This window comes from Saccopteryx bilineata, chromosome 2 (genome assembly GCF_036850765.1).
Source record: "Saccopteryx bilineata isolate mSacBil1 chromosome 2, mSacBil1_pri_phased_curated, whole genome shotgun sequence".
Taxonomy (NCBI): Eukaryota; Metazoa; Chordata; class Mammalia; order Chiroptera; family Emballonuridae; genus Saccopteryx; species Saccopteryx bilineata.
The window spans coordinates 4,679,770-4,698,218 of NC_089491.1; the positions used below are offsets into that span (position 1 = coordinate 4,679,770).

Here is an 18,449-nt window from a genome sequence, read left to right on the forward strand (position 1 = left end):
ATAAAACCTTCGGGTTGAGTGTACTGAGCTTTTTAGGGGCTTACAGGTCGGGAAGAAAAGGGGAGCAGCACCACAGACCTCTCCTCGTCCCTGTGTGGTCAGCAGATGCGTTTCCAAAGCTCTCTCCCCCTGCCACCTTTACACGTGCAGAACTCTCGGAAGAGGGGTCTGAGGTGGCAAGGAGCTCGTCTGCCCACCTAGCACCCTGGCCCTCCCTGAAGGCATCCTAGAAATCTGCACGCAGAACAGGATTCTGGAGTCCTCACTTACCCCACCCGCTCCCCTATTCTAGCCTACGGAAGAGACAGGTTTTCCAGAAAGTGTTCCAAAACCTTCAAGGTGAACTGCACAGAGAGAGCAAATGTTGAGGTTACCTTTGTGCTGAAGCTCTGTGTGTTCATTTGCATTCTGCTGTCCGCAGCTATGATGGCTATTGATCGGGGATTGGCTCAGGAGACATTGCCCACCCCTCCATTAGCATATACTTAGCAATGACCTCCATTCACACAGGACAGCAGAGTTTTGCTTTCTGCTGAGTGAAGCAACTGGGTTTCAACCTCATACAGACTCAGAAAAGAAACACGTGCATGTCCAGTGACCCGGCGTGAACTTCTGACCGGGAGTTTGCCATGTGCTTTCTTCCGTTTCGAGAAACACCAGGCAGTGATGGAAAACGAGTTCATTTCCTTCTTTCTTCATCTTTTCACCTTTTGTAGCATTTAAACTTAGCACCAAGGTTGTATTATCATGCAGCAGTAAATCTGGACGGGACTGTGGGGCACGAGGTGTGGTTTCTTAGTCACTATTTCTTAGCCATTTTCTTTTTTTATTTGCGCTTGATTGCATTGTGTGCCCATCAGCCAAAGTCAGATCATTTTCTGCCCCGTATACTTGTCCCTCTTTACTGCCCTCCCCTCTTCCTCACCCCTAGCAACCACTTCACTTCTATCTCTGTCCATGAGGATCAGTTTTATATCCCACCTGTGTGTGAAATCATATAGTTTGAGCTTTTTCTGATTTACTTATTTCACTTAGCATAGAATTCTCAAGGTCCATCCATGTGGTCATAAATGGCGATGTGTCATCATTTCTTACAGCTGAGAAGTATTCCATTGTATATATGCACCACTTCTTCTTTATCCGGCCCTCTCTCGAAGGACACGCTGGCTGTTTCCATGTCTTAGCCATTGCGAGTAATGCTGTGGACGTGGGGGTGCAGGTGTCTTTGCATACTAATGTTTTCGAGTTTTCTGGGTAGATACCCAGTGGAGGGATTGCTTGGTCATATGGTAACTCTAGTCTTAATCTATATGGTAACTTTATTCCTAATTTTTTGAGGGCCCGCCATACTATCTTCCATAGTGTCTGTACCAGTTTACATTCCCACCAGCAGTGGGTGAGGGTTCCGTTTTCTCCACAGCCTCTCCAGCTCTTGTTATGACCTGTCTTGTGGATAACAGCCAATCTAACAGGTGTGAAGTGATATCTCATTGTAGTCTTGATTTGCATTTCTCTAATAGCCTAGGCTTTTTCTTTCTTTCTTTCTTTCTTTTTTTTTTTTTGTATTTTTCTGAAGTGAGAAACGGGAGGCAGTCAGACAGACTCCCGCATGCGTCTGACCGGGATCCACCCGGCATGCCCACCAGGGGGCGATGCTCTGCACATCAGGGCGTCACTCTGTTGCAACAAAGCCATTCTAGCGCCTGAGGTGGAGGCCATGGAGCCATCCCCAGTGCCCGGGCCAACTTTGCTCCAATGGAGCCTTGGCTGCGGGAAGGGAAGAGAGAGACAGAGAGGAAGAAGAGGGGAAAGGGTGGAGAAGCAGATGGGCACTTCTGTGTGCCCTGGGTGGGAATTGAACCCGGAACTTCCACACACCAAGCTGATGCTCTGCCACTGAGCCAACCAGTCAAGGGTAGCCTAGGCATTTTAAATATCAACAGAAAGGGCCTTGCTGGTAAGAAATACCTCGTTCTCTCTGAGGTAGTTTGCTTTTTTTTTTAGTTTGACTATTTTGTAATTTTTTTATTTTTATTTATTCATTTTAGAGAGGAGAGAGAGACAGGGGGGAGGAGCTGGAAGCATCAACTCCCATATGTGCCTTGACCAGGCAAGCCCAGGGTTTCGAACCGGCGACCTCAGCATTTCCAGGTCGACACTATCCACTGCGCCACCACAGGTCAGGCGGTAGTTTGCTTTTTAATTAATGCCGCATCCTGATCTTCCGGCCCCTCCCATAGCGGAAGGCCGCTGTCTGTCGCTGAGAGACGGCTCCCACCCTCTGGCCTTCTCCCCCGGTGGCACACAGCCTCCCGCTCCCTCCCCTCCTCTCACACAGCTCCACTTGTCTCCTTACTACCCAGTCCTTCTTCACCACCGGCCTGCATGGCTCTTCTCTTCTCCAGCCTGAAGTTTACGCTGCACATAGCATTTCTTAAGAAAACCTGGTGAGTGAATCAGTAGGATTACTCCCTGACTTTTATAGCTGATGTGTTCACTTTTTAAACACATGGCATTATGTTGTCTGCTGCCTCTCAGGAGCCCTGGGTCGCAGACTGAAATCTTTTCATGTTGTGGGTGGAGAGCTAATCCCCCCTCCCGCCCACCCAGAGAACATAGCTTTTATATGACCCTGATCTAATGGACATGTAATTTAATTTGTCATATCCAACAGATGCGAAATCCAATGCAAAATCCTTAATGGATAGTTTTGCATCTAAGCTATTGTATTATACATCCCCTTTGTATCCAGTGACTTGGATAGCGGGCGCAAACGCCGGTGTGATTTCACTCTCAGAGGACCTGAGCAGACGCAGCGCTGCCGCCACTGCGGGCTGGCGTCTTCACAGGGAGCCTGGACAGAGAGCTCCTCCCACTGGGACAGGGCATTGTTCCAGGGTAGGCTCCCAGTACCAAGAGGGTAGGGTTTGAGCTCTTAGTCCCTGCCAGGGGCCGTGCCGAGAGCCTCAAGTCAGTACCTCAGTGGTGCCCCTGGGCCAGAGCCCCAGAGCACTTCCCTTCAGAGGAGATTCTAAGGCAGGGGTCTCAAACTCGCGGCCAGTGGGCCGCATGCGGCCCGCCGAACAATTTTGTGCGGCCTGCAGACTAATCCACGAAGTTCAAAATATTTTGGATAAAATTAAGTAAGCCTAGGGGCCTACTTGTATTTTTCATTTCTCTAGCATCCTAGCTAGATATTAGCTTAGTTAACAGCAGTTGTGATGCGAACTACAGTTTCTGGTCGTTTTGTGACACTGAGTAAACTGCATGTAGGATTGTGCTTGTTGTACTGATTTTTTTTTTGTTTTCAACTGCAGTGAGAAAAGTGTTGCGTAACAGTTGCCTTTTGTAGACCTAGTGCGGCCCGCCAAATGGCTGTGATCTTGCTCTGCGGCCCACATGCTGAGTTGAGTTTGAGACCCCTGGTCTAAGGGAAGATGAACTGGGAGGTGGCCGAGGCTGTGTGACTGTGAGGAGAGCGGTTGGAGGGGGCGGTTAGGGATAACACTGCAGTAGGTGCATAGAAAACTCATCATATGAAAGGCAGAACAGAAAGCTATGCACCAAGTGAATAAACGTACCCCTGAGCCACTAAAAACTATATGAGCAGGCTATAGAATGTGAACAGCGAATGCCCATCCAATCGGCAACTGTAGAATGTGAACAGCGAATGCCCATTCAATCAGCAGCTGAATTGTGACATAACTGAGACCAGTTAGAGTCAGCCAGGACAGCAGGAATGGCTTGAGGCACTTAGGACAGAAGGAGTTCAATGGGGGGGGGGGGTAGTCCAGTGATGGAGGTGAGAAGCCAGACAGGAGACCGGGAGGCCGCTGGAGCTGTGCGGTGGGTGGCGGTGGCTGCCTCTCCCACTGAAGAACAGAGGGAGGGCCCCTGGCCCTCCCTGGTCACCAGAACCCAAGGGCCAGGAAGGGGACAGCTAAAATCTGATCTCTGGTAGGAGAAAGCCACTAGGCCATGGCATGAAATGAAAAGGCAAGAACTGACGTTAAAAACACATTATGTAGCCTGACCTGTGGTGGCGCAGTGGATAAAGCGTCGACCTGGAATGCTGAGGTCGCCGGTTCAAAACCCCGGGCTTGCCTGGTCAAGGCACATACAAGAGGCAACTATGAGTTGATGCTTCCCGCTCCTCCCTACTCCTCTCTCTCTGTGTCTTTCTCTAAAAATCAATAAAAAGGAAAAAATACTATGTAGCAATACTGAGGAAATCACCAGGAAATGGTTGGCTCTGGAAGGCGAGAGGAAGAACAGGGGCATACTTTTTATAAAAAAAATATTAAAGCAGTGTTATCCCGTTTACCTTCTTGAAAGCTTATTCTACTAGTAAAAAAATTAAATTGAAAAAAGAAGTCTTCAGTCCCCTGTGCATTTGTATTTCTTTGACTAGGGTCAAGTTCACACATGTGTTTCTTCTTCCCCCTCAGATATGTTGATGACGTGATCAGCCGCATTGACAGAATGTTTCCTGAAATGTCCATCCAGTTGTCCAGACCCAATGGGACATCAGCAATGCTTCTGGTAAGCTCTGCGGGCCGTCGGCAGGGGCGTGTGGGGGGAAATGGGCCTCCAGATGAAATCTCCGGTTCCGTGTTGTGGGTCTGCCGAAGGGAACTCGCATCCCGCCCCCTCCTGTGGCGAGCAGCATCTCTCTCCACTGGCATTCCACGCATTAGAACGTCTGCACGTTGAAACCTTCCTCTCGAGGGAAACTGCAGAGCCCACGTACGCGCCGAGCAGAGAGGAAGGAGCCCGCAAGGCCGTTTCCCCTGCAAGTCAGCTCCTGGTGTTTGCCGAACCCGGTGTATGTTGTCCCAGAGCCGAGAGTAATGCTCAACTATCAAGTCCTGCTAAAAAAAAAAAAAAAAACACCCTCTTGAAAGAAAGCCAGGGTCTGTGGGAAGTCACTCATGAACTCCATTATGTATTTAAAGATCGTGTTCCGAGATGAGATCACTGAGGGCTCCCAGTTGTGTTGTTCCTGTTGGTTTGCTGTGAGCATATGGCCTCAGGACCTCCCCCTTGGTGTTTGTATCTGTGTGAATTCACCCAAGACAGTGATTGAAAAGGCATAGAGAAGCCCTGGCTGGTTGGCTCAGCGGTAGAGCATCGCCCTGCTGGTGAATGTCCAGGGTTCGATTCCCGGTCAGGGCACACAGGAGAAGCGCCCAACTGCTTCTCCTCCCCTCCCCTCTTGCTTCTTTCACTCTCCCCCTCCCGCAGCCATGGCTAGGTTGGAGCACATTGGCCCCGGGCTTTAAGGATGGCTCCATGGCCTCACCTTAGGCACTAAAATAAAATGGCTCGGTTGCCGAGCAGCAGAGCAATGGCCCCAGATGGGCAGAGCATCGCCCCCTTAGGCAGGCTTGCTGGACGGATCCCAGTTGGGGTGCATGTAGGAGTCTGTCTCTCTGCCTCCCTACTTCTCACTTAAGAAGAAGAAGAAAAAAAAAAAAGACGCGGAGACATGATGACGAGAAACTTGCTAAGACTCTGTGCAGTGTGCACTGGAGAGTTCCTTCCTGACCACTGGCTGTGAGCAGCCCCGCATTTTACAGAAAGCAGAATGACTTAAACGAGCATGGTGGTTTCTGAGCCTTGGTGTGAGGGCTTTTTTCACCGGGGCGTCAGTTGTGCTGCTGGGGGCCTCGTGCAGACAGCCCGCACATCCGCACTTTACCGGTGTAAGATCTTGTGAAGGGCCGTCACCCGGATGAGCTGCTGTCTGCGCGCACCTCTGACCTGCGGAGGACAGGCTCGTTGTCACGCCTGTGTCTTTCTCTTAAGGAAGGAAAAGGGGGCTTTGTGATATTTCATCTGTGGGGGAAATACTTAGTCAACTTTATCTGGGTACATGCTACTTTTCTTTAAAATTCCTTCCGTTAAAAAGTACAGCGAATGAGATGATGCGATGTTCTTTCGACAGAAAAAGGGAACAATCTGTGTCTGTCTATAGAACGTGAACTATTTTCTGCCTCAGTTCAGCGTCGAGATTGTCTAAGTGAGAAGATTCTCTAGAGCCAGCAGCTAAAACAAACCCTGGCTTCTGCGCACTTGACAAGGACCAGAGAGTTAGTGGAGACAGAAATGAGGGCGTCCCGGGGAGACGGGTATGCGCGCCTTTCTTCTGGTCCTTGAGCTTCGTTCCGTGATGAAGGCGGAGCTAGGCGCCGAGGGGGACGAGCGGGAGGACAGGACCACAGGTAAACAGGTCTCCGGTGTTAGTGACTCCGCCTGGGGAGGCCGGCTCTGATCTCACAGGGACCGGCCAGCCTCGTCTGCTTTCTCACGGAGCTTCTGTTGACTAGACCGACGGGAGGGTAGGGCTCAGCTCAAGGGGAGAAGCCCCTTTGATGGGCACCATGTCACCCTCACGAGTGGCTAGATCAGATCACTATGTGTCTGGCTCGCTGGTTGTCACCTGTTCTAGGTGACACGGGAACTCACATAAGGCAGAGCTTATATACAGAAACAGCAGTGGGTGATCTGATTTAGAATCGAATTGCCAGGAATAATCATACTTTCCACCTAATTGCTTCATTTGGCTTTGACTTTTCGAAGACAGTATTTTATTAGACAGCAGGTCTCTGGGCCCTTGGCTGCTGTGCCCCAGCCCTGAGGTTGAAGGGGACCGGCAGCTGGGAGGACGGCAGCTGCCACCTCCCCTGCTCCCCGTGCCAGTCGCTGCTCCTCCACAGGAGGTGTGGACAGGGGTGGGAAGTGTTGTCCGGGGCTCAGTCTGGGACAGGTTGTGTTCGTCTGGAGCGCAGCGCTTCCGGAAGGCTGTGGAGGTGGTGAGACTCGTGGAGAGCAGCCCGGCCATGAGGATGGAGCACGTGGACGGTCTTGGCTGGCCCGGCCCTGAGGACGGAGCCCGTGGACGGTCTTTGCTGGCCCGGCCGTGAGGACGGAGCCCGTGGACGGTCTTTGCTGGCCCGGCCGTGAGGACGGAGCACGTGGACGGTCTTTGCTGGCCCGGCCGTGAGGACGGAGCACGTGGACGGTCTTTGCTGGCCCGGCCGTGAGGACGGAGCACGTGGACGGTCTTTGCTGGCCTGTCTGTGAGGACGGAGCACGTGGACGGTCTTTGCTGGCCCGGCCGTGAGGACGGAGCACGTGGACGGTCTTGGCTGGCCCGGCCGTGAGGACGGAGCACGTGGACGGTCTTGGCTGGCCCGGCCGTGAGGACGGAGCACGTGGACGGTCTTTGCTGGCCCGGCCGTGAGGACGGAGCACGTGGACGGTGTTTGCTGGCCTGTCTGTGAGGACGGAGCACGTGGACGGTCTTTGCTGGCCCGGCCGTGAGGACGGAGCACGTGGACGGTCTTTGCTGGCCCGGCTGTGAGGACGGAGCACGTGGACGGTCTTTGCTGGCCTGTCTGTGAGGACGGAGCACGTGGACGGTCTTTGCTGGCCCGGCTGTGAGGACGGAGCACGTGGACGGTCTTGGCTGGCCCGGCCGTGAGGACGGAGCACGTGGACGGTCTTTGCTGGCCCGGCCGTGAGGACGGAGCACGTGGACGGTCTTTGCTGGCCTGTCTGTGAGGACGGAGCACGTGGACGGTCTTTGCTGGCCCGGCCGTGAGGACGGAGCACGTGGACGGTCTTTGCTGGCCCGGCCGTGAGGACGGAGCACGTGGACGGTCTTGGCTGGCCCGGCCGTGAGGACAGAGCACGTGGACGGTCTTTGCTGGCCCGGCCGTGAGGACGGAGCACGTGGACGGTCTTGGCCGGCCCGGCTGTGAGGACGGAGCATGTGGACGGTCTTTGCTGGCCCGGCTGTGAGGACGGAGCACGTGGACGGTCTTTGCTGGCCCGGCTGTGAGGACGGAGCACGTGGACAGTCTTTGCTGGCCCGGCTGTGAGGATGGAGCACGTGGACGGTCTTGGCTGGCCCGGCTGTGAGGACAGAGCCTGTGGACGGTCTTTGCTGGCCTGGCCTGGGCCGGGCTGCGCCGTGGGCTCTGACAGCACGGCCTTTCCTCCGGAGCCCGCCGGCCTCCCTCCAGGGCAGGCAGCAGGGACTTGCTCTGACTTACGCAAGGAAGGCGTTAGCTTTGTCTTTACTTCACTCCTCATGATGCAGGGGCGCTTGGATGTGAAGGTAATGCCAACCTGCCAGCAGGGCACACCCAGGGCCGTCAGGAGCAGGACAGCAGTCCTTCGGGGGCCCTGCGCCCCAGATGGCTCACCGTCAGCAGCCTTCCGTCCCATGTCTGTGCTCACGCAGCCTGCGCAGGTGGGGGTCGCACCTTGGCACCCTTGTGCGTGGAGCGGAGGGGTCCTTCCCCGGGGCGGGGCAGCGGCGAGCTGCGTGCCGGAGCAGGCGTCACTGGACAGAGCCTGAGCTGACGCAGCGCTCGCCTCCTGTCATCCGCCTGGTGGCCCTGTGGGTGCAGAGCACCCTTGTTTTCATTCTACAAGTCAGAAAACCAGGCAGCCCTCCTGGGTCATGCACAGGACACGACTCCCAAGCCACCACGATCCTTGTCCCCTTTCTGATGTAGCTCATGATGGTGGCAAGTAAGAGTTGGGCTGCCAGGCACCAGACTAATTTTTTTAACTTATTATGTAATTTGATTTACACAAAGGACAGTGTGTAATGTGTATGTCAGTCATAAAGCGTGATAAACCCGTGAGCGCACCACTCAGCATAGGAAGCAAAACATAACTACTCTGGTGCGCAATGGAGGAAGCAAAACATAACTACTCTGGTGCGCAATGGAGGAAGCAAAACAACTGCCGCGCGCTCCTCCCAGGGTCACCACTGTCCCGATGCTCCCTCTCTTCCCTGCCACTCGGACCCCCGTCCCGATGCTCCCTCTCTTCCCTGCCGCTCGGACCCCCGTCCCGATGCTCCCTCTCTTCCCTGCCGCTCGGACCCCCGTCCCGATGCTCCCTCTCTTCCCTGCCGCTCGGACCCCCGTCCCGATGCTCCCTCTCTTCCCTGCCGCTCGGACCCCCGTCCCGATGCTCCCTCTCTTCCCTGCCGCTCGGACCCCCGTCCCGATGCTCCCTCTCTTCCCTGCCGCTCGGACCCCCGTCCCGATGCTCCCTCTCTTCCCTGCCGCTCGGACCCCCGTCCCGATGCTCCCTCTCTTCCCTGCCGCTCGGACCCCTGTCCCGATGCTCCCTCTCTTCCCTGCCGCTCGGACCGCGTCCCTGCGTAATGGGTCACTTAGTTTTGTTCACTGTCGAGCTTCATAAAATTAGTCCCCTGCTGCATGTGCTGTGTCAGACGGAGCTGAGTTGGTGGTGTGGTCTGGTGATGTCACCGTTTCCTTCTCACGTGACAGTCCGTCCTGTGACTGTGCCCACTTTATTCTTTCCCTGTCTGTGCATGTTTGGGTGGTTTTTGATTTTTGCTTTTTAGTGGTGGCGTGAGCGTTCTGGTACATACACCGGAATGCACGTTTAAGCTTCAGCCGGGGCCACGGAGCCAGCGCAGGCCGGTCTGGGAGGGGACGGGGGGGGGGGGGGGGTGTGTGGATTTTCCCGAGGGCTGCGGGAGTTGTGAAATGGACACGCGGTGTACGGTGTACACAGGGCCCAGAATGGCTGCGCCCGGTGGCCAGGCTTCCACCATCAGCTGTTCTGATGTTATTGCTGATGCAGATGTCTCTGCTTTTGGCATGTTAGTGTAGGGGGTCTTTGGGGTTTTTGTGCATCTACATGGGAAACGGCATAAAGTGGTCGAACTGCAGAGCCCAGGAGCAAAGGGCAGGTTTTGGGGATCCCGGTCTGGGTTTCCTCCTCCACGAGCAGTCGCCCTCAGGAAGCAGCAGGTGCCTCAGGTGGGCGGCGACCGTCGCTGGGAGCCCCCGGGCATCAGCAGCGGTCTCTTCACAGTTGGAAAGGGGCAGAGAGAAGAGGGGAAGAGTAGGCTTGGCATTTTTAAGGCGATAGAGGTCCATCTGACTCATTTAAGCTAAGCCAGCCTTTCCCTGTTGGCCTCGCGGTATCAGGGCATTAGAAGCCATCAGAAACTGAGGAGCAGTCGCCTCTGGCCTGGGCACTGTGACTGACCTGGAAGTTCGCGCCTGCACCCCCTTCCCGCGGATGGACCCGCAGGTCGTGTGTGCTGGGAGACGTGGCTGGTGGGGGTTTGGGGAGGGGAGACAGACGCTCAGTAGTATTTGCCGAGTGAATACACGAGTGACAGGCAGAAGCCTCTTTGTCTTCCGTGTTTGCCCAGATTGGCTGCTGTGGGGGCCTGCTGCGTGAGCGTGAAGGACTAAGGCGCTAACACCCGTTTGACTGCAGAACTCTCAGCACACTCACTCGGGCACCTCTGTGAGTCCTGGGCGACGGGCCCTAGCCCGCACGCTCCGCTCCCTAGCCCGCACGCTCTGCTCCCTAGCCGATGTGAGTCTGCACTGGCAGCCGCTTGAGCCTTAAATGCGTTGTGGCTGGCTCTCTCAGCTCCCTCGGGGGTGAGGGTGCTGCTTCAGTGTTTGTGAGTTAATAACTCATGATGTAATACATTCTGTTTCCGCTCTTTAAAAGGATGAGCTCAGTCATCCAGAAATAAATCTAGCTATGTTGATACTTAGTTTCAGTTAATCTACCACCTAACATCCCATTATTAATTTTCTTCAAACAGTCAAAATACTGCAAGAGCTAAACTGAGTCAGAGACTAGAACAAGCAGCTGCCTTCTTTTGGCCTTTAAAATATTAATCTATAATTTTGACTGATGTACTAGGTACAAAAATGTAAGAACAGAAGAAAAAAGGTGAAGCTTCAACTGATATTTGAATGATGCCTTGATATTACGTAAATTAATCTTTATATGTTATGTGACTTACAACAGATAACACTCATTTGTCAGTCTTTTCAAATACACATTTTAACTAACCTTCAATTTCTCTAACATATTCATGCCTTGCTTTTGAATGACACGTCTTTTTTGAGCCGTGCCGACACATTTCAGGGCCAAGGTTGAGAAGCCCCGGTTCAGTGCACACGTCGTGCGGCTCCCGTGGAAACGCCACGATGTTTCCCCAGGAGGCGGTTCTGAAGTCGGAAAGCGGATTTTTCCAAGTGTAGGGATACCGAGATAGTAACTTCAGTGTTTTCAGAGATTTCTCTGCCACAACATAGATTGTTATCGGAACTCTTTGTTATATGCTTTTTAAAAAATGCCATTTTTTAAATGAGACTCAGAGACGTGGACAAGAGTGTTGTGGTTACAGGGGGATGGGGGAGGGGAGGGGCACAAAGAAAACCAGTTAGAAGGTGACGGAAGACAATTGGACTTTGGGTGATGGGAATGCAGCATAATCAAATGTCAGAATAACCTAGAGATGTTTTATCTGAACATATGTACCCTGATTTATCAATGTCGCCCCATTAAAATTAATAAAACAAAAATTTTTTTTAAATGCCATTTTTTAAAACTTATAAGAAAAACCAGCTTTTGTTTTTCACTTCATTTTGGGCACATAAAAATTGCATTTGTTTTAAAAAATCAGACCCATTCTTTAAGGTAGAAGTTCTCAAAATCGTCCAGTGGGAAGGGGTCACAGAGCCTGTTTTGGGGGTTCCCAGAGTCGAGGCTTGTTACAGCGACCCCACGACATTGCTTTCCCTCTCACACCCCTGCATTTGCAAGTTCCCCGTGGAAGTTTCCGGGGGCCACATGATGTGGGGTGACGTCATCACGTGATACCTACTGGCTGGCGTCTTGTGTTCTGCACGTTTCTGCTTTCTTTCTCATACGGGAATATTGACACCATATCCCACAGAAATGGAAGTTCCTCCAGGTCCTTGGTCTTATTTCCAAGAGTGTAGTGAGGTTCTGAGGCCCAGGTGTCAGCACTGCTGCTCTCAGGAGAAACAGGTCTAGCTTAAAAGGATACTCAGAACAATGTATCAAACTCAGTTTCAAAATAGCGGTTCCAAAGGCACTGCCACCAGTGGGTGTTTGTTCATGACTTGAAATGATGAGGTTTACAAAGCAGGTCGGAAGGGGAGAGGCAAGGCAGTGTCCAGCGTTCTGCACGACAGCTATGCCAGTTTCTTCAAAAGAATACTTTTTAAAGCAGCCCGAAGGGTTTGGACATGGTCTAAATGTCAGGTGATACCAAGGAATTGTTGGTAATTTTGTTAGATGTAATAATGGCCTCGTGGTTATGAAACCGGAGGTCTGGTTTTTAGAGGGGGGTCCCGAAGCGTCGGATAAGTTGAAATAGCCTGTTGTAACAATGAGGTTTTCTTTAAACTATTTCAAAAAAGACAGAGGGCTAGATTAAGCAAGTGTGGCAAACCCTAAATTTGGATCATTTTTAATTAGGGTGGTCATCAATCATCCCTGCTCCTTTGTATTTGAAAATGTCTGCGATCAGAAATGTTATGATTGACCGTCTAAATCCAAGGCTCTCGCCTAGCCTGCAAAAAATACAGAAAAGCACGAACCAATAAAATGACAAAAAGGAAACACCACCAACACAACCAGAGGACAAATTGTGAGTAGAAAATCTGTGAATAGAAAAAAAGGAGAAAAGCCCACACCCTAGTGAGTGGCCAGCTGCACTCTCACCGTGCACAGGGCTGCTGGGACATGCCCACCCGGAGGGTACTCACCGTGTGACCCTGCCCGGAAGTCCAGCCCGGACCCAGCCGAGGTGAGGGCGAGGAGAGGGGTGTTGGCCCTGGAGAGCAGGTCCCGCCCTCTGGTGGAGGCGGGCTGGATGTGGTTGTGTGCAGCTCTCAAAACTCAGAGACTGGTCGACTAAGGAGTCGCACTTTTTACCGTAGACAGATTTTACCTCAAAAAAATACTTAAACATTGAACTCTATTCAATGGTACGCTTGTCTGATGTCTGCAACTTTCAAATGCCTCAAAAAATTAAGATGGATCAGTGGCTAGTGAGATGGAGATCTATGTAATAATTAAGACAAAATGGTAATTATAGATTCTAGATCATGGTAATACGGGTGTTCACTCAATAGTTCTTCTAACCTTTTAGATGTTTGAAATTTTTAAAAATATTATTTTAGGAGTTTATGCATTCATTGTAGAGAGAAGAGAGAGAGAGAAGGGGGAGGAGCAGGAAACATCAACTCCCCTCTGTGCCTTGACCAGGCAAGCCCAGGGTTTTGAACCGGTGACCTCAGCATTCCAGGTCAATGCTTTATCCACTGCGCCACCACAGGCCAGGCTGAAATTTTTTATAATAAAATGTTGAAGGACTAAACATTGCAACTTAAGGAGCCCCCTGCCCCACTACCACCTCCCCTCACCACAAGGAAGCAGGCCCCACAGAGCAGAGGAAACCTTTTCAACATGGCACTGTGTGCTGAGTTTAATATTGTGGGTATTTGGAGAGATGAAATATATTCCTGAGTCAGAAATTCAGAAGGTAAAAACAGAGACAGGCAAAAAACCCCATAAAGAAATGAAAAGGATTTATTATATTCAGTAAAAAAAATGGAAAAAATAAGCAAAAATGATCTCAGAAATGGACTAAATTTCAAGATGTTCAAGGAAAGAATAGGTTCGAGTAGAATTTAGTAAAGGGCATTGAAGAAGTGCTGGGGAACAGCTGAGAGAGGAAGAGGGGATGAAGACAGCCTCCGAGGGAGGGCGGGAGGAGACGCAGAGGTGAGGAAGGACATGGGTGTGATTGGAGGGCGCGAAGGAGGAAACGTGCACTGGAACGGAACTAATATCCAGCACTACTGAGTGTCACGTATTCAGAGCGAAAGGTCTGAATCTGCACGTGGAGAGGGCTCGCCGGGAAAACTGGGAAAACTGACCAGTGACAGTCAAGTCTAAGATATATTCTAGTAATGCCATTAAGACTTCAAAGGTACAGAAAAGAATCCCCACGGCTTCCAAGCAAGAAGGAAAAAAAGTCAGATAACTTGCAAGGCAAGAGAGTTAGACTCGCGTCAGAATCTCGAAATCAGTAGGTGAAGCACGGCGGCAGTGGAGCAGCACTTCCAAAGGAAGTGTGGTCAGAGATACCTGTGTCTCCCCAGCGTGAGGCCAGAGAAGAGCCATTGCCAGCGTGGACGCCCGCACCTGTTCGCCCGTCCTGGGGCGTCTGCAGGCGGATGCGCTCCGTCCAGCCGAGAGATGGGCAGCAGAGCTGCAGCCTGGAGGCTGACTGTGAGCAGGTGACTTCCTTCGTTGTTGGTCCAAGACTGAGACCAAGGCAGCGGTGAGGGTGCAGTACTCTGTACGAGTGCCGTGTGTTCTGACAGAGCGCAAACAGTCTAAACAAAAATGAGAGGAGGGGTAAGACAGAAGGGGAGTGAGCTCACTGGTGTTTGTATGTGTGGCGATGAGACATAAAGGCACCATTAAAGATTGACAGACGGGGCTCTGGCCGGTTGGCTCAGTGGTATATCTCTCTTCTCCTCCCCTCCTGCAGCTAAGGCTCCATTGGAGCAAAGTTGGCCTGGGCGCTGAGGATGGCTCTGTGGCCTCCACCTCAGGCGCCAGATGGGCAGAGCATCACCCCCTGGTGGGCATGCCAGGTGGATCCTGGTCGGGCGCATGCGGGAACCTACCTGCCTGCCTCCCCGCTTCTCACTTCGGAAAAATACAAAAAAAAAAAATTGATACCTAGGATGCTTAAGTGGTATCTAAGAGAATGGGGTCTGAGGGCATTAGAGTGTAAGATGGAGAGCAGGAGAACAAGCATCTAAACCTCCTAGACAGAGTCCAGCAGCACACAGTGACAAGCAGAGAGAGCAGCGCGCAGGGAAGGAGACATTGGAAATATGACAACACAGGCCCTGGCTGAGTGGCTCAGTGCATAGAACATCGTCCCGGCACGCCCAGGTCACGGGTTCAGTCTCTGGTCGGGGCACGTGCAAGAAGCAAGCAGTGAGCGCACAACTGCATAGAAGGAGTTGACGCTACTCTCTCTCAAATTAGTGCGACTTTTTTAATAATTAAAAAGAAAATATAACAACACATAAAACTGAACAATTATGTAACTAGGTTAAGACCACATAGATCAATCATACCAATAAATGTGAATGAATTTAAAGTATTTATGAAAATATATTTTAAGTTGATATTAAAAGTTACATGAAAAAGAAGCATGCAAGAGGGTAGGAAAGCACCGAGAAAAAGCCACCCGGGCGTCGCCTGTCAGACATGGAAACGCAGCCCAGAGCACCTGTGACCAGAACTGTGTGGCCATGGCTGGTGGGCTCACAGGCGGCTGGCAGAGTAAACCGGACCGGAAATAGACCCGAGTACCTGTGAAAGCTGAGCATCTGAGAAAGGTAGCATCTGGAGTCAGCGGGGCCTCAGTCATAAAAGGAAAAAAAAGCATAACAAAGTCAGATACAACTGACAGACTGCTACCCCTAAGATCGCTTTAAAATCTTAAAAGTGAAGGGAAAAAGACCAGAACTGGGGTAGAAAATGAGGAAAAGAGACAGTCCCTCCCCTCTCCCAAAAAAGATATAAAAATGGTACTTAAACATATGAAAAGATGTTCAACCTTACTCGTAATTAGAGAAATGCAAATTAAAACTGCATTGAGGTACCATTTCCCACCTACCAGATTGGCAAAAATTAGAGAAGTATAACAACACATTCTGCTGGTGAGCCTGTGCGAGCCAGACACTCGGCGCTTGTGGGGACCCAGTCCGCCTGGCCGTGTGAAAGGCCACGTGCGCAGGACTGCTCACTGCTGCGTGTTTGAGAGTCACAACCCCGGCCCTAGCGACTGAGGAGCTTATGCTACAGCCACACCATTGCTCTTTTATGTTTAAAAAAAGAATGGGAAAGACCTCGGAGACTCACAGAAAGAGATTTCCAGGATGCATTGTTAAGGGGAAGAAAAGCTAAGTGCAAGAGTATCCTTAATATGCTTCCTCTCTGTAAGAAAGGGGTGGACAGTCCCTGTTCCCTGCTCCCGGGGAGGGAAGCAGGCAGGACAGATGGACCCAAACAAAGGAATTGGTTAGAGGGAGGAGTGTAGGGAAGAGGGAGGCTGTGTCTCTGAGTATTCCTTTCTGTATACAGTTCTGACCTTTAGAACCAAGGTCATGTTTCACATCCTCAGAAAAATAAATCTAATTGACAGGAGTGGATTAAAAAAAAAAAAACCAGACTGGAAATAAATAAACCTAACTGAACTTCACATGAAGGAAGGATGCAGCCACGCTGGAGAGGAGCATCCTTTGAACACGGCGTTTTGACTAAATCCTTAGGCTAAGGACTGTTATAACTGTGAACTCCCAGTAACTCGAGGTGGTTGGTGAGTTTTTCACAGAGGTATGAGCTAGCAGTTCTGAAACCGTTTCTGCATATTCTAGGACCGAGCAAATAAGGAAGTAAATTCCGTGTAATGGGAGCCAGGTTTCTGCCTTGTGGAGAGGGACGGGACAGGACAGAGGGAGGAGAGTGCTGGTGTGAACCCTCGGAGTCAGACTGGAATTGGAAGTGTCAGGGTGATCTAATTATTTTAAATATATATGTACAGCCTGACCAGGTGGTGGCGCAGTGGATAGAGTGTCGGACTGGGATGCGGAAGGACCCAGGTTCGAGACCCCGAGGTTGCCAGCTTGAGTGTGGGCTCATCTGGCTTGAGCAAAGAGCTCACCAGCTTGGACCCAAGGTCGCTGGCTCCAGCAGGGGGTTACTTGGTCTGCTGAAGGCCCACGGTCAAGGCACATGTGAGAGAGCAATCAATGAACAACTAAGAAGTCGCAACGTGCAACGAGAAACTGATGATTGATGCTTCTCATCTCTCTCCGTTCCTGTCTGTCTGTCCCTGTCTATCTCTGCCTCTGTAAAAATAAATAAATAAATAAATAAAAAATATGTACATGTAGATAGGTGCGGAAGCAGATATGTGTGTCCCAGCCCGTCTGCTAAGAAGGTCTCGAGGCAGTAAGATGCCAGGAACCCTCTGTGCATCTGCTGTCCACATCTTTGTTTCTAAGTATCATTCTCACAGGCAGGAATGAGGCTTCTTGGAGAAATGACTGAGCCTGGAACTGGGGCAGAGCTAGTACAGGGTGAACCTGGAACATCTCGCTGTGCCAGAGAGGTTGGGACGCACATCAGTAATGGAGACAGAGAAGCCAGTGCGGCGGGGCCCTGCGGCCACACCTGGGACTGCTGGGCACCAAATAGTTATGACAGTAATGGGTTGTGACCCAGAGAAGCAGTATCAATCCAAAACTAGTGAGCAAAGGAAGTGGCGGTACCTGTGTAACAGCAGTAGCTGCAGGAGAGCTGTTCCTTGGAGTAGAATGTGAATGAATGAACAGTGAACTAGAAGCCACTGTGGTCATGATTGTTTCACGTAAGAATCAAGACTCATCTGTGGACACTAAGAGTAGTGGGTAGTTTGGTGACAGACAGCGTGAATGTTGGTGTGCACGCCTGTGCGTGCGCGTGTGCACACAGAGAGTGGAGCGGGTGTGCGCACACCAGCACAAGCTCACGTGGTGCAATGCTGGATGAAGAGTAATCAGGAATTCTTGGTCCTATTTTTGCAACTTTTCTGTAAATCTGAAATTGTCCAAAATTATTTTAAAACAAGAAGTTCCATTTTTTAAGTATGCCTATTTAGATCTACACATTAGATGAAATTGTGTGTTGGGTCCAGAAGGTGACCTCGGCCCCACTCTCCTGCCAGCGCTGGCCCAAGCCTCTGCCGCCTGTCGCCTGGGTCAGCACAACAGCCTCCTGACCGCTCTCTGCTCCCCGCCTCCGTCCTGGTCTCCACCCAGAGCCTCGGGCTTTTAAAGGGAAGGTCCAGCCCCAGGTCTTCTCTGCTCAGAGCCCGCCCTGCAAGCTCAGGTCCTCACTGGGCCGTCCACCCACGTGGGCGGGCTCCTGCTGGCGCTTCCTCCCCTGGCTGGGCCCACTCCTGCCTTCAGGCCTTTGCCCGGCCCTGCTCCTCAGAGCCAACGAGGTTCACTCGTGTGTCCCTGCTCAGTGAGGCTCCTCCTGGCTGCACCCCATCTCCCAGGGTGTCCTTTGTTTTCTGAAGACACTTACCTCTCTCTAGGGCAGCACACGACTTGCTACCCAGTGTGCTCGGGAGCCTGGGAGCCCCGCCAGGGAGAGTGCTGGGTCGGCGCGGCCTGGCCCCAGCCCAGTGTGGCCCGGGGCCTGCACGGAGCCGGTGCTGAAGAATCGCATGTTGAGTCAAGACTCCTTCACAGCCATGAGCATGTGAGGGAAACGGAATCGAAAGTGGTCTTAAATAGTGAGACGAGCTGTTAGGGGGTGGCGTGAGCTGCAGTGCAGACTGAGGGCGCGGCCATGTCCCTGAGTGTCCCCGAGTGTCCCGGAGGGAGACCCGGCCCCTGCTGGGAGTCTGCTTATCTTGGGTGGGGGGCGGAGTTCTTTGCTCTCAGATTGAAACACTAAATAGTATTTGATTTTTATTTATTTATTTTTTTTTTTAATAGTATTTTATTTTTAAAATGCAATCATGAGTT

The 18,449-nt window shown here is 51.6% G+C and overlaps 1 protein-coding gene across 3 annotated transcripts in view; it reads left to right on the forward strand.

The window, feature by feature from the left end:
• The window catches only part of MED27 (mediator complex subunit 27), a 208,924-nt gene that overhangs the window by 134,757 nt on the left and 55,718 nt on the right, over positions 1-18,449 (forward strand). For all 3 annotated transcript variants that reach the window (XR_010729024.1, XM_066255891.1, XM_066255892.1), the window contains exon 4: positions 4,449-4,542. Coding sequence is in view for 2 of the 3 variants with exons in the window: in XM_066255891.1 (XP_066111988.1) it covers positions 4,449-4,542 (94 nt within the window). In the remaining variant the exon portion in view is untranslated. The remainder of the gene's footprint in view (positions 1-4,448; positions 4,543-18,449) is intronic.